This window comes from Oncorhynchus tshawytscha, linkage group LG14 (genome assembly GCF_018296145.1).
Source record: "Oncorhynchus tshawytscha isolate Ot180627B linkage group LG14, Otsh_v2.0, whole genome shotgun sequence".
Lineage (NCBI taxonomy): Eukaryota > Metazoa > Chordata > Actinopteri > Salmoniformes > Salmonidae > Oncorhynchus > Oncorhynchus tshawytscha.
The window spans coordinates 33,197,537-33,217,357 of NC_056442.1; the positions used below are offsets into that span (position 1 = coordinate 33,197,537).

At 43.0% G+C, this 19,821-nt stretch overlaps 1 protein-coding gene across 1 annotated transcript; it reads left to right on the forward strand.

The window, feature by feature from the left end:
• The first annotated feature begins 11,333 nt into the window (after positions 1 to 11,333).
• On the forward strand, positions 11,334 to 19,624 carry LOC112267049 (protein NipSnap homolog 2). Its single transcript, XM_024445097.2, has 10 exons — positions 11,334 to 11,484; positions 13,513 to 13,652; positions 13,870 to 13,915; positions 14,924 to 15,018; positions 16,396 to 16,466; positions 16,774 to 16,914; positions 17,203 to 17,234; positions 18,204 to 18,298; positions 18,484 to 18,567; positions 18,671 to 19,624. Exons 1-10 carry the CDS (start codon positions 11,339 to 11,341, stop codon positions 18,733 to 18,735), a joined length of 915 nt encoding a protein of 304 aa, XP_024300865.2. The 5' UTR covers positions 11,334 to 11,338; the 3' UTR covers positions 18,736 to 19,624.
• The last annotated feature ends 197 nt before the right edge of the window (positions 19,625 to 19,821 follow it).

Below are 19,821 nucleotides of genomic sequence, written 5' to 3' on the forward strand. Positions count from 1 at the left end.
ACACACACACACACACAACACTCACCATTCCACGCCCCAAGCTGAGTGCAGCTCTCACTGGGGCAGAATTGAAGGAGCTGTCTGTGCCCCTGGGGCAGATCCCTTCATGGTCTGACTGCACTACTGTGCTCACCTGGCTTAGCTCAGAGTCCTGCAGGTATTCCCAGTCATGTGAAACCATAGATTAGGGACAAATTTATCTGTTTTAAATTGGCTGACTTCCTTATATGAACTGTAACTCAGTAAAATCCATGAAATTGTTGCATGTTCCTGTCAGCGTATGCACTACTGGTGTTGAAGTCAGGTGCAGGAGAGCAGAGAGTTGTGATCAGGCGCACACTTTATTTGACAGAAGCAAACAATAGACGGATGCAACAGTGTCCAACAAACCTCCAGCCAAAGGCAAAAGTGCTACCAGCCGGGACAGTGCGTCTGCCTTAACATTTTGGGAACCTGGTCTGTAGGACAGGGTAAACACAAAACGGGGAAAGAACATGGCCCACCTTGCCTGACGAGGATTCAGTCTCCTAGCTGCCCGGATGTACTCCAGGTTGCGGTGGTCAGTCCAGATGAGGAAAGGGTGTTTAGCCCCCTCAAGCCAATGTCTCCACGCCTTCAAAGCTTTAACAGCTCCCGGTCCCCACATCATAGTTCCGCTCCGCTGGGCTGAGCTTCTTCGAGGAGAATGCACAGGGGCGGCACTTTGGTGGCGTGCCCGTGGGCTGAGAGAGCACGGCTCCTATCCCAGGCTCAGACTCGTCCACCTCTACACTATGAACGCCAAATAGGGATCCGGATGGGCAGGCATGGGAGCTGAGGTAAACAGAGCCCTTAGGTGCCCAAAAGCCCTGTCCGCCTCAGCCGACCACTGCAAATGTACAGGACCCCCCTTCAGCAGTGAGGTAATTGGAGCAGCCACTGGCCGAAACCCCAGATATTATCCGGTAGTAATTGGCACACCCTAAAAACCGCTGCACCTCCTTTACCGTGGTGGGAGTCGTCCAATTACGCACGGCTGAAATGCGGTCACTCTCCATCTCCACCCCTGGAAATGTGGAAATGCGATACCCAAGGAAGGAGACGGCCTGCTGGAAGAACAGGCATTTCTCAGCCTTGACGTACAGGTCATGCTCCAACAGTCTTCCAAGCACCCTGCGCACCAAGGACACATGCTCGGCACGTGTAGCGGAGTATATCAGAATGTCATCGATATACACCACTACACCCTGCCCGTGCAGGTCCCTGAAAATCTTGTCTACAGAAGATTGGAAGACTGATGGGGCATTCATCAACCTATACGGCATGACGAGGTACTCATAATACCTTGAGGTGGTACTGAACGCCGTCTTCCACTCGTCCCCCTAACGGATACGCACCAGGTTGTAAGCGCTCCTGAGATCCAGTTTAGTGAAGAAGCGCGCCCTGTGCATTGACTCAATCGCCATGGTGATGAGAGGTAGCGGGTAACTGTACCTCACCGCGATGCACGGGCACAGACCTCCCTCCTTCTTCTTCACGAAATAGAAACCTGAGGAGGCGGGTGAAATAGAGGGCCGAATGTACCCCTGACGCAGGGATTCAGAGACATATGTCTCCATAGCCGCCGTCTCCGCTTGCGACAGGGGATACACGTGACTCCTGGGATATGCAGCGTCTACCAGGAGATTTATCGCACAGTCTCCCCGTCGACGGGGTGGTAATTGAGTCGCCTTCTTCTTACAGAAGGCGAGAGCCAAATCTGCATATTCTGGAGGAATGTGCACAGTGGAGACCTGGTCTGGACTTTCCACTGTGGTAGCACTAACGGAAAACCCTACACACCTCCCCGAGCACTCTCGCGACCACCCCGTTTGAGCCCTCTGTTGCCATGAAATGGTGGGGTCATGACTAGCCAACCAGGGAAGGCCTAGTACCATGAGAAATGCAGTAGAGTCAATGAGGAAGAGACTGATTCTCTCCTCGTGACTCCCCTGCGTCACCATGGCCAGGGAGATGGTTACTTCCCTAATTAACCCGGACCCTAATGGTCGACTATCCAGAGCGTGTACCGGGAAAAGTCTAACCACAGGAATAATGGGAATCCCTAAACTAAGGGCGAACGCGCTGTCAATGAAATTCCCAGCCGCACCTGAATCGATGAGTGCCTTATGCTGGGAATGTGGGGAAAACTCAGGAAAACAAACATGCACAAACAGGTGGTCAGCAGAGGGCTCTGGATGAGAGTGGTGCAGACTCACCCGGGGTGACGCCAGAGAGCCCTGCCTGCTGTCTTGACTCCCAGAGGGACCAACCCGGCACCGACTGGCAGTGTGCCCTCTGGGGCCACAGATGGTGCACATGAAGGCCCCTCCTCCAGCCTCCCTAAGCGCAGCCCCTCCCAGCTCCATGGGTGCTGGAAGACGGAACCGATAGAGCCCTCTCTGGACGTCCGCTGGTGACCAACAGGTTATCCAACTGGATGGACAGATCGACCAGTTGGTCAAAGGTATGGTGGCATCCTTGCAGGCCAACTCCCGCCGGACGTCCTCGCGCAGGCTGCATCGGTAGTGGTCGATAAGGGCCCTGTCATTCCATCCTGCTCCGGCTGCCAAGGTCCTGAATTCTGGGGCGAACTCCTGAGCGCTCCTCGTCCCCTGCCTCAGGGAGCTGGGTGAACGGTGGCCAGGTATAGGTCCAACTTTAATAGGAACCCCTGGCACCGTGCTGCCGTCCCATCATACTCCCTGGGAAGGGAGAGACGCATCCCACTGGGACCGGATATTGGGAGGACGGGTATAGGTACCCCTGGTTGTGCTGGTCGAGACTCCCTGTCTCTCCCAGCGGTTCATGGTCTGGACAACGCGATCCATCGTGGCGCCGAGATGTTGCAGCATTGCTGAGTGTTCTCAGACACGTTCCTCAACTCCTCTAACCGGGGTACCTGCTCCTGCTGACTCCATGGGTGGGTGTGGGATTCTGCCAGCGTATGCGCTACTGGTGTTGAAGTCAGGTGCAGGAGAGCAGAGAGTTGTGATCAGGCGCACACTTTATTCGGCAGAAGCAAACAACAGACGGATGCAACAGTGTCCAACAAACCTCCAGCCCAAGGCAAAAGTGCAAAGCGCGACAAAGTCACAAATAAGCAAAAATGTTTAACAATTAACTTCCTGACGCTACCCATCCCTTTAGCCAGATAATTGTCACCAACAACCGCTGAATTGCATAGCGCCACATTTAAATAATATTACAAAAAATATTTATATTCATGAAATCACAAGTGCAATATAGCAAAACACAGCTTAGCCTTGTGTTAATCTACCTGTTGTGTCAGATTTTGAAAATATGCTTTACAGCGAAAGAAATCCAAGTTTATCGATCGCTCGACAAAACATTATGTACACCTAGCATCAAGTAGCTTAGTCACGAAAATCAGAAAAGCAATCAACTTAATTGTTTACCTTTGACGATCTTCAGATGTTTTCACTCACGAGACTCCCAGTTACACAAAAAAAATTCCTTTTGTTCTATAAAGATTATTTTTATATCCAAAATACCTCAGTTTGTTTGGCGCGATATGTTCAGAAATCCACAGGAAAGAGCGGTCACGACAACGCAGACAAATTCCAAATAGTATCCGTAATGTCCACAGAAACATGTCAAATGTTTTTTATAATCAATCCTCAGGTTGTTTTTAAAATCTATAATCGATAATATATCAACAGCAACTGTCCTTTTCAGTAGGAGAGAGAAAGGCAATGGCTGCCCAAACACTGTTGCGCCAAGCAAAACGCTGCTGGCACCCAGCCATACAATGACACGATGTTATCTTTCTCGCTCATTTTTCAAAGTAAAAATCTGAAACTATGTCTCAAGACTGTTGACACCTAGGCCTGATATCCCTTTAAATGGAGCAAAGGCAGGCTATGGAATATGGAGTTTTCAAAATAGAAGCCACTTCCTGGTTTGGTTTTCCTCAGGGTTTCGCCTGCAATGTCAGTTCTGTTATACTCACAGACAATATTTTGACCGTTTTGGAAATTTTAGAGTGTTTTCTATCATAATCTGTCAATTATATGCATATTCTAGCATCTGGTCCTGAGAAATGGACCGTTTACTTTGGGAACGTTATTTTTCCAAACATAAAAATAGTGCCCTCTAGCTTCAAAAGGTTAAAAATACTCCGGGTTGAAACATAGTACCCGGGGAAAAACCAGCTAGGCGGGTCAATACAAAAAACGTAACAAAACAATCCCACACAAAGACATGGGGGAAGAGGAATATATATATATGCAGTTGATTAGGGAATGTAAACCAGGTGTGCGGGGAATAAGACAAAACAAATGGAACGCCGTACGCCGACTTCGGCAGAAGTCGTGACAGTTGCGTATATATTTTTGTTCAGTATATTTTAATAATACTATTTTTAACACACAAGAACATTTTATTAATAAAATATTTTTTTAAATCTGTCGTCTTCCTAAAATATGGTCTGGGGGATGAAGGGATGATGACGCACTCTTTGCGAGAGGGAAGGAATCTAGTTTGATTGGTCCTCAACTTGCATCTCAGACACTTCAATCAAGATAAATGGAGTTAACCCTGAGTTAGCCTGCACCAGAGCAGGTTCGTTCTGAAAGATTCGTTACCATATAAATGTACCTGGCTAAAGGTTGAGCCACTTTCGTGTCACCGGTTATCCCGAGTTGAACTCAGAGTAGACCTATATATAGATTTGTAGTACACCACTCTGGTGCCCTTGTAACATGAAAGCTGCTGCAAGGTCACATATTTCTGTCTGGGTAGTGTCTTCAAGTACAGAACCAGGCAACTGCAATAACATTGTAAATTATTGATCCGACAGACATTTACTGTTTGCGAATGTTTGACTACAAAATGAATGACCACAAGTGATTAAAAGAACGCGTAAACTTAGGTCCCAGGCAAATGTTAGCAATATGTTAGCCAATCAGCCCAATCTTCTGTTTACGTCCATACATTTACATATTTTGTCTCAACTGAGGCAGCTCTGGACAAAAAGTCTGCCTTTGATGCATTCACTTATAATGCATATCTCTGGATTAAAAACAAATCCCCCTAAAGAGTCATGCTGAATTCCAGGAATGATAAGCATTCTTCTAAATCAGAGAACACAAAATCTTCTCCTTCTTCTCCTGGCCCTCCTTTTTCTGTCTTTCTTCATATGATGAATTAATCTGGTTCATCCATCCATACTTTTCCACCACCCATGCCATACCCACTCCAATCTGTCCCCCTTTATTTACCCTTATCTACACAAATTGGAACAAGGCTGTTCAACCATCACCTCCAGAAAAGGATGTACTGTAGAAGCAGCTGATACCAAACAAACAAAAATATGGTTTCCCAGAATGCAGCATGTCTGACTGAATATACCTCATCTCAGTGTAAGGTTCTCTCTGCATCTCCTCACAGAGGAAAGGAAACTCAACTGGAATGTGTATCTACTGCCAGGCCTGGGCTTTTCGTTCTGTTATAATCCAACAATGCAGTGGAATGGCCAGCTTTGGACTTAGTTTGTGTGCTGCTGAATGCTGCTGCCTAACCAAGATAAAAGTCTATGTAATTTGTGAAAGCAATTTTGAATAAGAGAGAAAGTGGGTTGACTTTCATTAACACTTTTATAAAGATCACCTTCCAAACCAGTATTATTGGCTATATTGCTGTCAGGGACACTGTCAGATGAATTTTCCATAATGTTCTGTCACATTTCAGAGAGCATAATGGCTTTCAGCGTTTCAGCTTAAGCCCATAAGCTTGAGATGCTAACATTGGGATTCTCTATAGGGATAGGCCTAATGTACATATAGCAATAGGTTCTGGGAACATTTTAATTCACCTCCCTAGTCTACATTTTGCAATGGACTCCTGTGGTGATATCCATATGAAGTATTACGACAAGACCCCATCAACAAGAGAACATGGATTTAGGTCAGTTTATTTCAAGGCACATCCAGAAAGACGATGGCAGCAGTTTACAGAAACCAGTATTTTTTTTATGTACAGTATTGATTATTGTAATTCACCACATATGTCTATACATCATGAGATTAATACAAAAAAACAGCCCTAAAACAAAACAATGGCATAATGATCAAATTGATGCAGAAATTAAATTTTTTAAAACTAGCATAGGTCTACATGTAACATAAAACTAAATGAGTAAACTACTTTCACTCACACATTTAAAAAAAATAAACAATGCCCTATAAATGCATCATGCATCATCATCAAATCAATTTGGCCAGTGTCTCAGCACCTTCCACTTTTGATTTGTGCAGTGTACAGTCATTACTCCATTCTATACAAGTCAACATTTGAACACAAGACATGCAACAAAGGGGAAAAACTGTTTCCTATCCAGGAAGTGAAGGCCAATATCCCTGATCTTACTCACAAGACACTCAAAAACCATCAAAGAACAGAATAACAGACATGCATTCTAGAATCCAGATCAAATCTCTGAGAGAGAAAGAAAACCATAAGCAGAAATGCATCTATAACACCCTCTACAGCTCCATTGTAAAGCTGTTTAGTGTTTTGGGAAGGTAAAATACTCTGAAACATTTTTAAAAATGTTTGCTGAATGTTTACATGACCATGACACCATCTCACTTTCCGTTTTCTGTAAACAGTCTTAACAATTCTTTACTCATTTCCTCTGGGCATTGTAAAGCTGAATCATACTGATAGAGTTCTTCATCATTTACGGCGTACAGTTGTGCGATTTGAAAACACAACCATCAGCTAAGATTTACTGCCAGTACCAAGGCTAGAGTGAACTTGAAAGTCCAGCACTGCAGTTCCTCAAAGTAACCACAACGTAGGAGAAGAAGCCATCTTCTGATCCAGTTTCCTAATAGAGTTCACAGTCAGACTACAGGGTCTGTTTTGCATGTCTCCCACAGCCGCCCAAAACAATGGATATTTAAAAAGGTGATATTAGATCATTACTATCCACCATAAAATGAATGGAAGAAGAAATACAAACTGAAATCATTTTTATTCAAATTAAATAATTTGTAGTTTTGTGTTATTTTTACTGCATTGAGAGTGTGTCACTCTGGATACTGAAAACATATTCCACTCGGAGAAAGAGGTAGCCTAGACCTAGCTGTTCCCAGGCTTGTTGAGAAACCATGATTGAGGCCGTTGGTACTATGTGCCAAGAATTACAACCGCCAGAAAGTCTGGACTTGAACACCTCCCATTCCTTCAGTTAATTCCACACACCAACTGACCATAAAAAGGTGGAGACTCATTCAAAAGAACCAAAATAAAGAATTATTACATATATTTTTTTAATGCTCAGGAGTCTAAACTGTTCACTACACAGTTGAAGAAGTGAAGGCATATTTCCTAAAAAACTCACCTGGGACAAACGTAGTATCCCTAGGCAGACAGGTTGCCTCCCACATTAACAATGTTCCAGCACACACGTCTGCACAGGTAAAAGTGTAGGTTGGGCTAGGCGGAAATGGACGCACAGAAAATACAACCAAAGCCTTATCCAGTGGCGGATTTAGCTATAAGCGACGTCAATCTACAATCCACACACACAATACACCAGAATAACCAAAAATATTTGCAAATGTATTACAAATAAAAAACTGAAATATCACATTTACATAAGTATTCAGACCCTTTACTCAGTGTTTAGTTGAAGCAGCTTTGGCAGTGATTACAGCCTCAAGTCTTCTTGGGTACGACGCTACAAGCCTGGCACACCTGTATTTGCGGAGTTTCTCCCATTCTTCTCTGCAGATCCCCTCAAGCGCTGTACGGTTGGATGGGGAGCGTTGCTGCACAGCTATTTTCAGGTCTCTCCAGAGATGTTAGATCTGGTTCAATTCCGGGCTCTGGCTGGGCCACTCAAGGACATTCAGAGACTTGTCCCTAGGCTACTCCTGCACTATCTTGGCTGTGTGCTTAAGGTTGTTGTCCTGTTGGAAGGTGAACCTTCGCCCCAGACTGAGGTCCTGAGCATTCTGGAGCAGGTTTTCATCAAGGATCTCTCTGTACTTCACTCCGTTCATCTTTCCCTCGATCCTGACTAGTTTCTAAGTCCCTGCCTCTGAAAAACCTTCTCACAGCATGATGCTATGACCACCATGCTTCACCGTAGGGATGGTGCCAAGTTTCCTCCAGACGTGACGCTTGGCATTCAGGCCAAAGAGTTCAATCTTGGTTTCATCAGACCAGAGAATCTTATTTCTCATGGCCTGAGAGTCTTTAGGTGCCTTTTGGCAAAGTCCAAGTGGGCTGTCATGAGCCTTTTACTGAGGAGTGGTTTCTGTCTGACCACTTGACCATAATGGCCGAATTGGTGGAGTGCTGCAGAGATGGTTGTCCTTCTGGAAGTTTCTCCCTTCGCCACAGAGGAACTCTGGAGCTCTATCAGAGTGACCATTGGGATTTTTGTCACCTCTCTGACCATGGCCCTTCTTCCCCGATTGCTCAGTTTGGCCGGGTGACCAGCTCTAGGTGGTTCCAAACTTCTTCCATTTAAGAATGATGGAGGCCAGTATATTCTTGGGGACCTTCAATGCTGCATAAATATTTTGGTACCCTTCCCCAGATCTGTGTCTCGACACAATCCTGTCTCGGGAACTCTACAGACAATTTTGCTCTGACATCCACTGTCAACTGTGGGACCTTATATAGACAGGTGTGTTCCTTTCCAAATCATGTCCAATCAATTGAATTTAACACAGGTGGACTCCAGTCAAGTTGCAGAAACATCTCAAGGATGACCAATGGAAACAGGATGCACTTGAGCTCAATTTTGAGTCTCATAGCAAATTGTCTGAATACTTATGTAAATAAGGTATTTCTGTTTTTGCAAACATTTCTAAAAACCTATTTTGGCTTTGTCATTATGGGGTATTGGGTGTAGATTCAAATCAAATCAAAGTTTATTTGTCACGTGTGCCGAATACAACAGGTAGACCTTACAGTGAAATGCTTACTTGCAGGCTCTAACCAACAGTGCAAAAAAGGTATTAGGTGAACAATAGGTAAGTAAAGAAATAAAAACAACAGTAAAAAAAACTGTGGAAAATAATAGTAGCGAGGCTATATACAGTTGCGAGGCTATATACTGTACAGGCACCGGTTAGTCGGGCTGATTGAGGTAGTATGTACATGTAGATTTGGTTAAAGTGACTATGCATATATGATGAACAGAGAGTAGCAGTAGCAGAAAAGAGGGGTTGGTGGGTGGTGGGTGGCGGGACACAATCCAGATAGCCCGGTTAGCCACTGTGCGGGGGCACTGGTTGGTCGGCCCAATTGAGGTAGTATGTGCATGAATCTATAGTTAAAGTGACTATGCATATATGATAAACAGAGAGTAGTAGCAGTGTAAAAGAGGGGTTGGGGGGGACACACACAATGCAAATATTCTGGGTAGCCATTTGATTACCTGCTCAGGAGTCTTATCGCTTGGGGGTAAAAACTGTTGAGACCTTTTTGTCCTAGACTTGGCACTCCGGTACCGCTTGCCATGCGGTAGCAGAGAGAACAGTCTATGACTGGTGTGGCTGGGGTCTTTGACAATTTTTAGGGCCTTCCTCTGATACCACCTGGTGTAGAGATCCTGAATGGCAGGCAGCTTAGCCCCAGTGATGTACTGGGCAATATGCACTACCCTCTGTAGTGCCTTGTGGTCAGAGGCCAAGCAATTGCCGTACCAGCGAGGATGCTCTCGATGTTGCAGCTGTAGAACCTTCTGAGGATCTGAGGACCCATGCCAAATCTTTTTTAGCTTCCTGAGGGGCAATAGGCTTTGTCGTGCCCTCTTCACTACTGTCTTGGTGTATTTGGACCATTCTAGTTTGTTGGTGATGTGCACACCAAGGAACTTGAAGCTCTCAACCTGCTCCACTATTGATGAGGAAAAGGCTGTAACATAACAAAATGTGGAAAAAGTATCGGAGTCTGAATACTTTCCGAAGGCACTGTACACACTACATGTCCAGAAGTATGTGGACACCACTACAAATGAGTGGATTCGGCTATTTCAGCCACACCCGTTGCTGACAGGTGTATAAAATAGAGCACACAGCCATGCAATCTCCATAGACAAACATTGGCAGTAGAATGACCCTTACTGAAGAGCTCAGTGATCCTATGACTTGGCACTGTCATAGAATGCCACCTTTCCAACAAGTCAGTTCGTCAAATTTCTGCCCTGCTAGAGCTGCCCCGATCAACTGTGGTCGAGTAGCCGCACACAAGCCTGAGATCCATATGCGCAATGCCAAGCGTCAGCTGGAATGGTGTGAAGCTTGCCGCCATTGGACTCTGGATATTATTGCCCATGATTTTGGAATTAGATGTTTGATGAGCAGGTGATTTGGTCATGTAGTGTGTATACAGTACCTGTCAAAAGTTTGGACACACCTACTCATTCAAGGGTTTTTCTGTATTTTTGCTATTTTATACATTGTAGAATAATAGTGACGACATCAAAACTATGAAATTACACATATGGAATCGTGTAGTAACCAAAAAAGTATTTGAGATTCTTCAAAGTAGCCACCCTTTGCCTCGATGACAGTTTTGCACACTCTTGGCATTCTTTCAACCAGCTTCATGAGGTAGTCACTTGGAATGAATTTCCAATGAAGTACATTTGTGGAATTTCTTTCCTTCTTAATGCGTTTGAGTCGATCAGTTGTGTTGTGACAAGGTAGGGGTGGTATACAGAAGGTAGCCTTATTTGGTAAAGACCAAGTCCATATTATGGCAAGAACAGCTCAAATAAGCAAAGAGAAACGACAGTCCATCATTACTTTAAGACATGAAGGTCAGTCAAGCGTCAGCTGGAAGAGTACATAAAAAAAGAGTATATCATTCCAGTCACCTGATGTAGACTGTCCTGGAGGCTGGGGAATTTAGAATTGGCACATCATCAAAGATTTTAGAATGCATGAAAAAATATTCCATTTATCCCCAATCATAGAAAATTCAGTAGATATATTCAGTGAAGCAAAAAAGAAAGAAATGAAGTCTACAAAGAAGAGGAACACACACACCAGTCTCATTTTCATGTGTGTATGTAAAAACAGTAACATAGTACCGAGGACAGGTGGTCCTCCCCTGGTCACACCATTCATTTGTTTGTGTTTTACTACCACCTGGTGGCTACATTGTAGACAAAGTAATAATAGTGTTTTTGCATAAGACGGAGGTGTATTCATTACGGAAATTGTTTATCGTTTAAGAACCAAACGGAAGCAAACAGAACAAAACGAGAGCTTCTATTGGACAAATTCAGCTAGGTCCCGCCCCATTTGTTCCGTTTGCTTCCGTTTAAGCAATGTTTTGCAACCGATTCGGCGTAATGAACACGCTCCAGCGTGATCAATGGAAGATGGCGACGCGAGTCCTTCAGAGATTTGGCAATGGCCTGAGTCAGGCAAAAAACACGGCCCAGTCAACAGGACAGACCGTCGTTTTATCCAGGTGTGACTATTATTACTTTTCACGTTTAGGATTTAAAGCGTTTGGGTTCTGACTTTTGTTCCATTGACGATTTAGGAGAATAGAGGCTCCCACTGACTCGTCTATGCTGCAAGTGTGCAGGAGTGAACCTGAACAAATGACTGCTAGCAAGCTAGCATAAATAGCTAGCCAGTCAACTATTGGCCTGTCGTCTATTTGATAAGCTACTAATTAGTGCACCTTCTAATTTGAGCTATTCTAAAATGGTTACATTATTGAAGTTAATGCACGGCATACCCAGTTACTAGTGTACGTGTCTGTCTAGCAGTGAATTATTATCACACTTGCTCAAGGTCATTATTATAAAGGTAGGGCTACTGTTGTGGATATACACTACATGACCAAAAGTATGTGGACACCTGCTCATCGAAGATCTCATCCCAAAATTATGGGCATTAATATGGAGTTGGTCCCCCCTTTGCAGCTATAACAGCCTCCACTCTTCTGGGAAGGCTTTCCACTAGATGTTGGAACGTTGCTGCTGGGACTTGCTTCAATTCAGCCACAAGATAATTAATGAAGGCTGGGACTGATGTTGGCCGTTTAGGCCTGGCTCGCAGTCGGCGTTCCAATTCATCCCATAGGGGTACGATGGGGTTGATATCAGGGCTCTGTGCAGGCCAGTCAAGTTCTTCCACACTGATCTTGATAAACGGTTTCTGTATGGACCTCGCTTTATGCACGGGGGCATTGTCATGCTGAAACAGGAAAGGACCTTCCTCAAACTGTTGCCACAAAGTTGGAAGCACAGAATCGTCTAGAATGTCAGTGTATGCTGTAGCGTTAAGATTTCCCTTCACTGGCACTAAGGGGCCTAGCCTGAACCATGAAAAACAGCCCCAGACCATTATTTCTCCTCCACCAAACTTTACAGTTCGCACTATGCATTGGGGCAGATAGTGTTATCCTGGCATTCCGTTGGACTACCAGATGGTGAAGCGTGATTCATCACTCGAGAGAACGCGTTTCCACTGCTACAGAGTCCAGTGGCGGCAAAAACTTTACACGCTTGGCATTGTGCATGGTGATCTTAGGCTTGTGTGTGGCTGCTCGGCCATGGAAACCCATTTCATGAATCACCCAAAGGAACAGTTCTTGTGCTGAAGTTGCTTCCAGATGCAATTTGCAACTGAGCGCAGATGATTTTTACATGCTACACGCTTCATCACTCAGCAGTCCCGTTCTGTAAGCTTGTGTGCCGGCGTTGCTCATAGAAGTTTCCACTTCACAATAACAGCACTTAAAGTTGACCGGGGCAGGTCTAGCAGGACATAAATTTGACAAACTCACTTGTTGGAAAGGTGGCATCCTATGATGGTACCAGGTTGAATGTCACTGAGCTCTTCAGTAAGGCCATTCTACTGCCAATGTTTGTGTATGGAGATTGCATGGCTGTGTGCTAGATTTTATACACCTGTCAGCAACTGGTGTGGCTGAAATAGCCAAATCCACTCATTTGAAGGGTTATCCACATTCGTGTGTGTATATATAGTGTAGCTTACTGTATTTTGCATGACATTGACTATGTTACTACATCAGCATTTCTTTACCATATGTCAACTAGTCAATGATGCATTGTTTTTATTTTAAGAATTTTTAGTTCATAAGCACCATGTGTGTACTGTATGTGCAGCAGTGGTAGTCTGTGGCAAGCTGTAACTGTCCATGCTTGTTGTTTACTTTGGAAACAGCCAGAGACATGCAAGAAATGGTGCTGCATGTAGGAAACTACTGTGCATTTTCTCAAACATTGTGTGTAGGCAGCTTGGGCATCAACATCATACAGTGCATGTGTTACTGTTATTATTCTTAGATAGACCTTGCTGTCATTCACCTGTAGAGAAATGTGGAATACATGCACGGGCAGATCTGACTTCAACTCACTACTCAGCAGTGAAATCCTTTGCTGCAGGAATAGATGAGTCAGTAACTTCATAAGATGTCTCCGTTCACATGTGTATTAACACCACCATCTGTATTTTTCTCCAGGGGGTTGTCAGCGTCAAACCATAGGAGTCGTGAAGACAGCTGGTTCAAGTCGCTATTTGTGCGTAAAGTTGATCCCAGAAAGGATGCCCACTCCCACTTGCTTACCAAGAATGAGGAAAGCAACCTCTACAAAATCCAGTGTAAGTTGTGCTTTACTGTAACTTGTTCACTTTAATTACTTCTTTATATTTCAGAGTTTTGAGTGCAGTGTAATAACCATAAGCATAATGTAGAAATGTGTAATTACAATACTTGTTTCACTGTACTTACAGACCTTGACTGTAATGTAAAGTGTGACCAATTTAACCCCTTCCAACACAGAGTGCACTATGTCTAATAGAGCTTGTTCTGTTACAGTCCATAACGTGAAACCAGAGTGCCTGGATGCCTACAACCAGCTTTGGTAAGTAAAATGGACCTTGTTCAGTCTAGACCTTTATACCCGAAGCCGCTCAAGTAGTAGCCATACTGAGGGTAGTACTGTCGCAAATGGTTGTTTAATTTGGTTGTTGAGTATGTGTGAAATATAAGGTAAACGGTAGTAGTAGCTGGGATATTATGACTGCACAGCTGGTGTCACTAGTGGGTTGTGCACCCTTACAGAAAAAAACACATGCTTTCATGTGTGGAAAATCACATGACGTGAAAACGTGTCTTTGGAACACATGTTGCCACATGTTATCAAATTAACGTCACATGAGATCACGTGAAATTCATGTGGTTTTTCCGTAAGGGCAGAGTTTAGCCAAAATGTTTTCAGTTTTATTCCTGTGATGCAATTGACTCAGTGGCATGGCAACAGTGTGTAGAATAATTTATCTATGCTTATACTTAAGATGACTAAGTCATAATAACCTTTTACTTATCGAATAATCTGCACAACTGGTTTAGACACAGAAGACACCGCCGAAATGCATATTTTAAACATTTGGGATGGGGATTGTTATCGAGCATTCTATTTAGCTGGGAAGTGTATGTTGAAGTCCTAAGAGAAACCTGACAAGAAAGCTGCAGTGGTGTCTGTGCTAACATCAAATTATTGCATCCAGGCATCAATAATAACAGTTAATCTGTTATAGTCATAAGTCACATTTTTATATTATATATCAAACAATTATTATAAGGGGAACCTAGTCAGTTGCACAACTGAAGGCATTCAACCAAAATCTGTCTTCGGCATTTAACCCAACCCCTCTGAATCAGAGGTGCGGGGGGCTGCCTTAATCGACTTGCATGTCATCAGCACCCGGGGGGCAGTGGTTGTTAACTGCCTTGGTCAAAGGCTGAACGGCAGATTTTCCCAGCTTGCTGGCTCAGGGATTCGAACCACCGACCTTTCGGTTACTGGCCCAACGCTCTTAACCGCTAGGCTCCCTGGTAGAATGTGTTTGTTATTGTTTTCCCTTGACAGTGAGGAGACCCTGCCATCTATCCATAATGATAAGTACTATCCATGTGAGCTGGTGGGTACCTGGAACACTTGGTATGGAGAGCAGGACCAGGCTGGTAAGAATGCTGGCAGCAGAGTACACACTCCTCCACTTTCTAGTCTAGTTGAACTGCACATTCTCTGGAATTGGCACACCTGTAGGGATATGCAACCTTAGTTCAGGAGAAATGGCCTTCATTGAACCAGTCTCGCACATATTCGTAGTGATATGATGATTCAATTAAGTCGGCGTTACACCCACTTGGCAATAATAACAAAGCCTGCAAATAGTGCTGAGCATTTAACCGAAATGTTGGTTATTTTTTGTTTTTTAAACAACTAATCACAGGAGGTTGGTGGCACCTTAATTGGGGAGAATGGGTTCGTGTTAATGACTGGAGCAGAGTATGTGGAATGGTATCAAACACATGATGTACAGGTGTTTAATGCCATTCCATTTGCTCCTTTCCAGCCATTATTATGAGCAATTCTCCCCTCAGCAGCCCCCTGTGCAACTAATTGACGAATGTTGGTTCAATTATTTGAATACCATTTCATTAGCTTTTTTCTGTGAGCTCAATGCGCACATTTCACAGGTTCTCTAGAGTTAAATCAAATCCAGCCTGAACTGTGCGATGTAGTGGGGAGTTGTAGTTTCCAACAGGCCAATATTCTACATAGTTTAGCACATAAAACGTGGTAATTACCTACAATGACCATAATCCATTGTGCATATACTTGTGCATATACTTGGCCGGTCTGTGTTTCTTTTACGCCTGCTACAGATGAGAAGAATGTGCAATCGTGAGGTGATATAGAGAGCAGCTGTTACCTCAAAATACATGATATAAGTGATTAATAGTTGGTATTCAGCAGTCATAAAAGTATGACTTATTTACTTTGAAGAACTACAAAATAATGATTTTGTCAGAAAGCATAGGCAGCAGCTCTATAGAGATGAGATGTTGACTTGGAATTAAATAATAAAGTAATCAAATAAAACAAATGTAATATACACAACAACTGAAATAATGTATTCATGTAAAGTAATGGGCAGTCACTACCTGCTTATCAATTAATGGTTATTAAGTAATAAGAAGTAATGGGCAGTCACAACCATCACGGGACTTGTATTAATTGTTTTATTCTGTGTTACAGCAATCAACCTTTATAATTGAAAACTGTGATTATAGTTTTTATAGTCGAACCGAAACCAAAGCCACCTCAAAAAGCACTAATTGCTCAGCACCTGCAGACATCTACCTTTCCAGGACCAGTGTTGCCTAACCCCAGCCTACCCATGTAATGTCTACACATGTTGTCCGTAGTTACCTGGCTGTTGGTTTTGCATTGCTGAAATAATGCCCTTACACTTATCAGAATGATTATGGATATGTCTCTGAATATGCTTATTATTGCTTTGCAAAGTAATTTCTGTTGTGTGTTTTTTCCAGTCCATATGTGGCGGTATAGAGGAGGATACCCAGCTCTGACTGAGGTCATGAGCAAACTTAGGCAGAACAAGGTAACAAACTGTTGCATGACTGTCAATTCCTCCCCGGCAGCATCTAGAAGCCTTCACTTTGAATATAGTATTCTAGAATATAGCTTCATATGCTAGTATTGTCTGATGTTGCCTGTCACATTAACTCATATATTGGGTGGCCAACCTTCCTTCTGAAGAGCTACTGGGTGTGCTGGCTTTTGCTCCAGCCCTACTATAACCCCTGGCTTATAATCTACAGCTAAAGAACCCCTCTCTAGATAGACAGTGCGGTATCATATGTGCTTATTGATATGAGGTTGACACCCAGATTGACGTTCATCCACAGGAGTTCATGAAGTACCGGGAGGAGAGAGGAAAGATGCTGTTGTCTCGTAGGAACCAACTGCTCCTGGAGTTCAGCTTCTGGAATGAGCCCATCCCTAGGAAGGGACCCAACATCTACGAGCTCAGGTCCTACCAGCTCAGAGTGAGTACTTAGTGACTGAACCTCATTAACCATAGTACTACTAGGGGTTTAGTTTAGGATGGTGCTATATTTCTGAACAAATATGAATCACCATGAGATAATGCAAAATTGTTGACAAACTTTTTGTGTATGCTCTATGGAAACATTATGCTCATAAATGTAGGCCTATATTGCAATCCATGTGAAAGGGACTTTATGATTAATTTTGAATCGTGGAGGAAATTGTGTCACACACTTTGATATTCCTATAAAATACAAAACCTTTTTTCTCATGTTTCCTTTTTCCAGCCTGGCACCATGATTGAGTGGGGTAATTACTGGTAAGGCAATCTGATGACATTTGAACTACTCATCATCTTTACTTTCAGCATATAGATTTATTTTTCTGGTTAACACTTTCTTCCCCACTTTCTCCTTAATTAAAGCTATTCCAGAGAGACACTATTTTGATACTCTTGTTAGATCCTAGAGTGCACAGGATTTAAAGGGAGATTATACTATTGTCAGATTGAATTTAGTTGTTTACATTCAACAGGAGCCTATGAGCCTGGATGACTCCATTCTCTCAGGTTTATGTTGAAAACATTTGTTTGTTTATGACAAATATTCAATATTTCAATGTTAATTAATTGTCCCGAATTATTCAAACTTGTCTGCCAAAATAAGTTTAATTTGTGATTGTGCGTACTCTGATTTATTTGATTCAGTAATTGATCAGAGTTATCAATTCTAATTGGGGAAAGTGTAATAAAAAGTCATGCCACATTGTTAAAGCAACATGAATTAAGTCAGTATGATTTGGCTAATTAAAATTACTGTACATGATTGGTATTGATGTGGTTGTATATACGATGACTAATGGGACTGCTTCAGAGCCAATAATGAAATGTCTCCAACCCCACACCATACAGTTAGCAGTCTCAATGCATGAGTACGTCCAATCCAACTGTCTGTATAGCCAACTGGTTCTGCCAAACTGGAATGATAGTTTTCAAGCAAGTTCAATCAAACCGTAGGAGTAGTCAAATGAGTGTCCAAACAGTCAACATTGGTTGAGACACCACATGCACAGTAGCCCATTATAATTGTATATGGCTGCTGTGCTCGCCTCTTTGACAGGTCATCATGACAAATAAGAATATGTTCTTAATTAAATACTTGTATAAAGTAAGGTTAAATAGATATAACAATTATAATCTGCATGGGGTGGCATTGAGCAAATGTGAAGATGAAGCATTGGTTGTGGGGAAGTGTTGTGACTGATGCTGTGATTGGCATGTTTTCCCAAGGGCCAGAGCTATTGGCTACCGCCAGCACAATAGTGAGGCTGTCGGAGGGTTCTTCTCCCAGATCGGAAACCTCTACATGGTGCACCACCTCTGGGGTGAGGCCAGGCAGACCAGCTGTATCGCTCCTCTCTCCTTTCCCCTCGTTCATTCACACAGATCTAACATTCTTGTAGCCTCTCAGCCTAAAAGCCTAGTACATCTTATATACAAAGGTGTTATTCTTTTTCTAAAAGAAGACAAACATTCATTTTATAATACAGTGTTTCATTGTTGATTTCAGCTTACAAAGACCTTGAGGCCAGAGAAGCCACAAGGAACGCAGCTTGGCAACATGAGGGTTGGGATGAGGTTGTGTATTATACAGGTCAGCAAAATCAGTTATGAAGTGTACTTTCACATAGTGTGCACACTTTTTAAATGAAAAATGAATTACTTTGAACTCTCATCTGACCATGTATCTGTTTCAGTTCCTCTCATTCAGCACATGGACTCCAGAATCATGATCCCAATGAAGGCTTCCCCGCTGCAGTAACCTATGAGAGAACACAGAAGGCCGAATGCCAAACCTCACCTGTTTTTAAATGTAACAAAGTAAAAAATCTCACTGCCGTGGTCTCAATCTCTAGTTAATGTTGCCAACCAACCCCCCTCTGATTTGCTTTGTCTTTTACTTTACCCATTTCTGACTTTGCACCCGCAAGCAATATTTGGTACTCAAAAAACAGAGACACAGGAGGTTAAAATATTGTATCCCATCTGGAAACTGTTGCCTAAAATACTCTTTCTATAATTGGAAGAACTCTAAGGCAATGGCACGAGAGCTCAACAGTGCAAAATCAGCATATTGAAACCTCCTGATAGTGGTTGGGTGGAGAACTGATGTCCAACATACTGGGTCATATTAACACTGGTCACTTGGCCACAGCAGATCTAGTATATATTTTTTTTTAGAACCAACCAAAGTGCTGCTTTGGAAAGAAGGCTAGCCTAGCAGTGTGTTCTGTTTGCAGTGAATAAGAATTGGGCAACTGGGGCACGACTTGACAAAAAAAATCACTATAGATGCACAATGTGTGATTTAGCGGTTATTTTGTTTATTTAATGTAAATATATGAATCACATTGTTGCATTGCAAAATTACACTTTTGGCTGAAATCTGATCTAAGAAATGCTGTTACTGATTAAAACAGAGTGCTAGAAAGACAGTCCAAAGTGCATTGTTACTGTATTTTGTCAACAGAGAATATCTACTTAATGGTCAATTATGTAACTTTGAAGTGAAGGCACTGAGCGGGATAATTTGTGTATTAGTATTGTACTGTTAGACATTTACTGCACTGCTGGAGCTAGAAACACAAGCATTTCGCTGCACCAACATCTGCTAATCTGTGTATGTGAAAAATAAACTTGGATTTATTTGAGAACTGGTATGATGAATACAGAGCTAAAGCCCATGTCTATTTTAACCCAAAATGTCAATGTTTTCAAGCGCATGTATTGATTGCAATCGTGGGCATTCTGTCCCTATTTCTTTCCCATCTGCAATAAGCTTGACGTGTTATTGTACTGGTTTAGTGCACATGGCTTGTTTTAACCTTATGGAGAAGATATTGCCCAG

Coding starts and splice junctions, on each gene's coding strand:
- LOC112267049 (XM_024445097.2), top strand. CDS start 11,339: ATGTTTTGCAACCGATTCGGCGTAATGAACACGCTCCAGCGTGATCAA. Junction 16,467..16,773: donor GCAAACTTAGGCAGAACAAG/GTAACAAACTGT, acceptor GTTCATCCACAG/GAGTTCATGAAGTACCGGGA. Junction 18,299..18,483: donor CATGGTGCACCACCTCTGGG/GTGAGGCCAGGC, acceptor TGTTGATTTCAG/CTTACAAAGACCTTGAGGCC.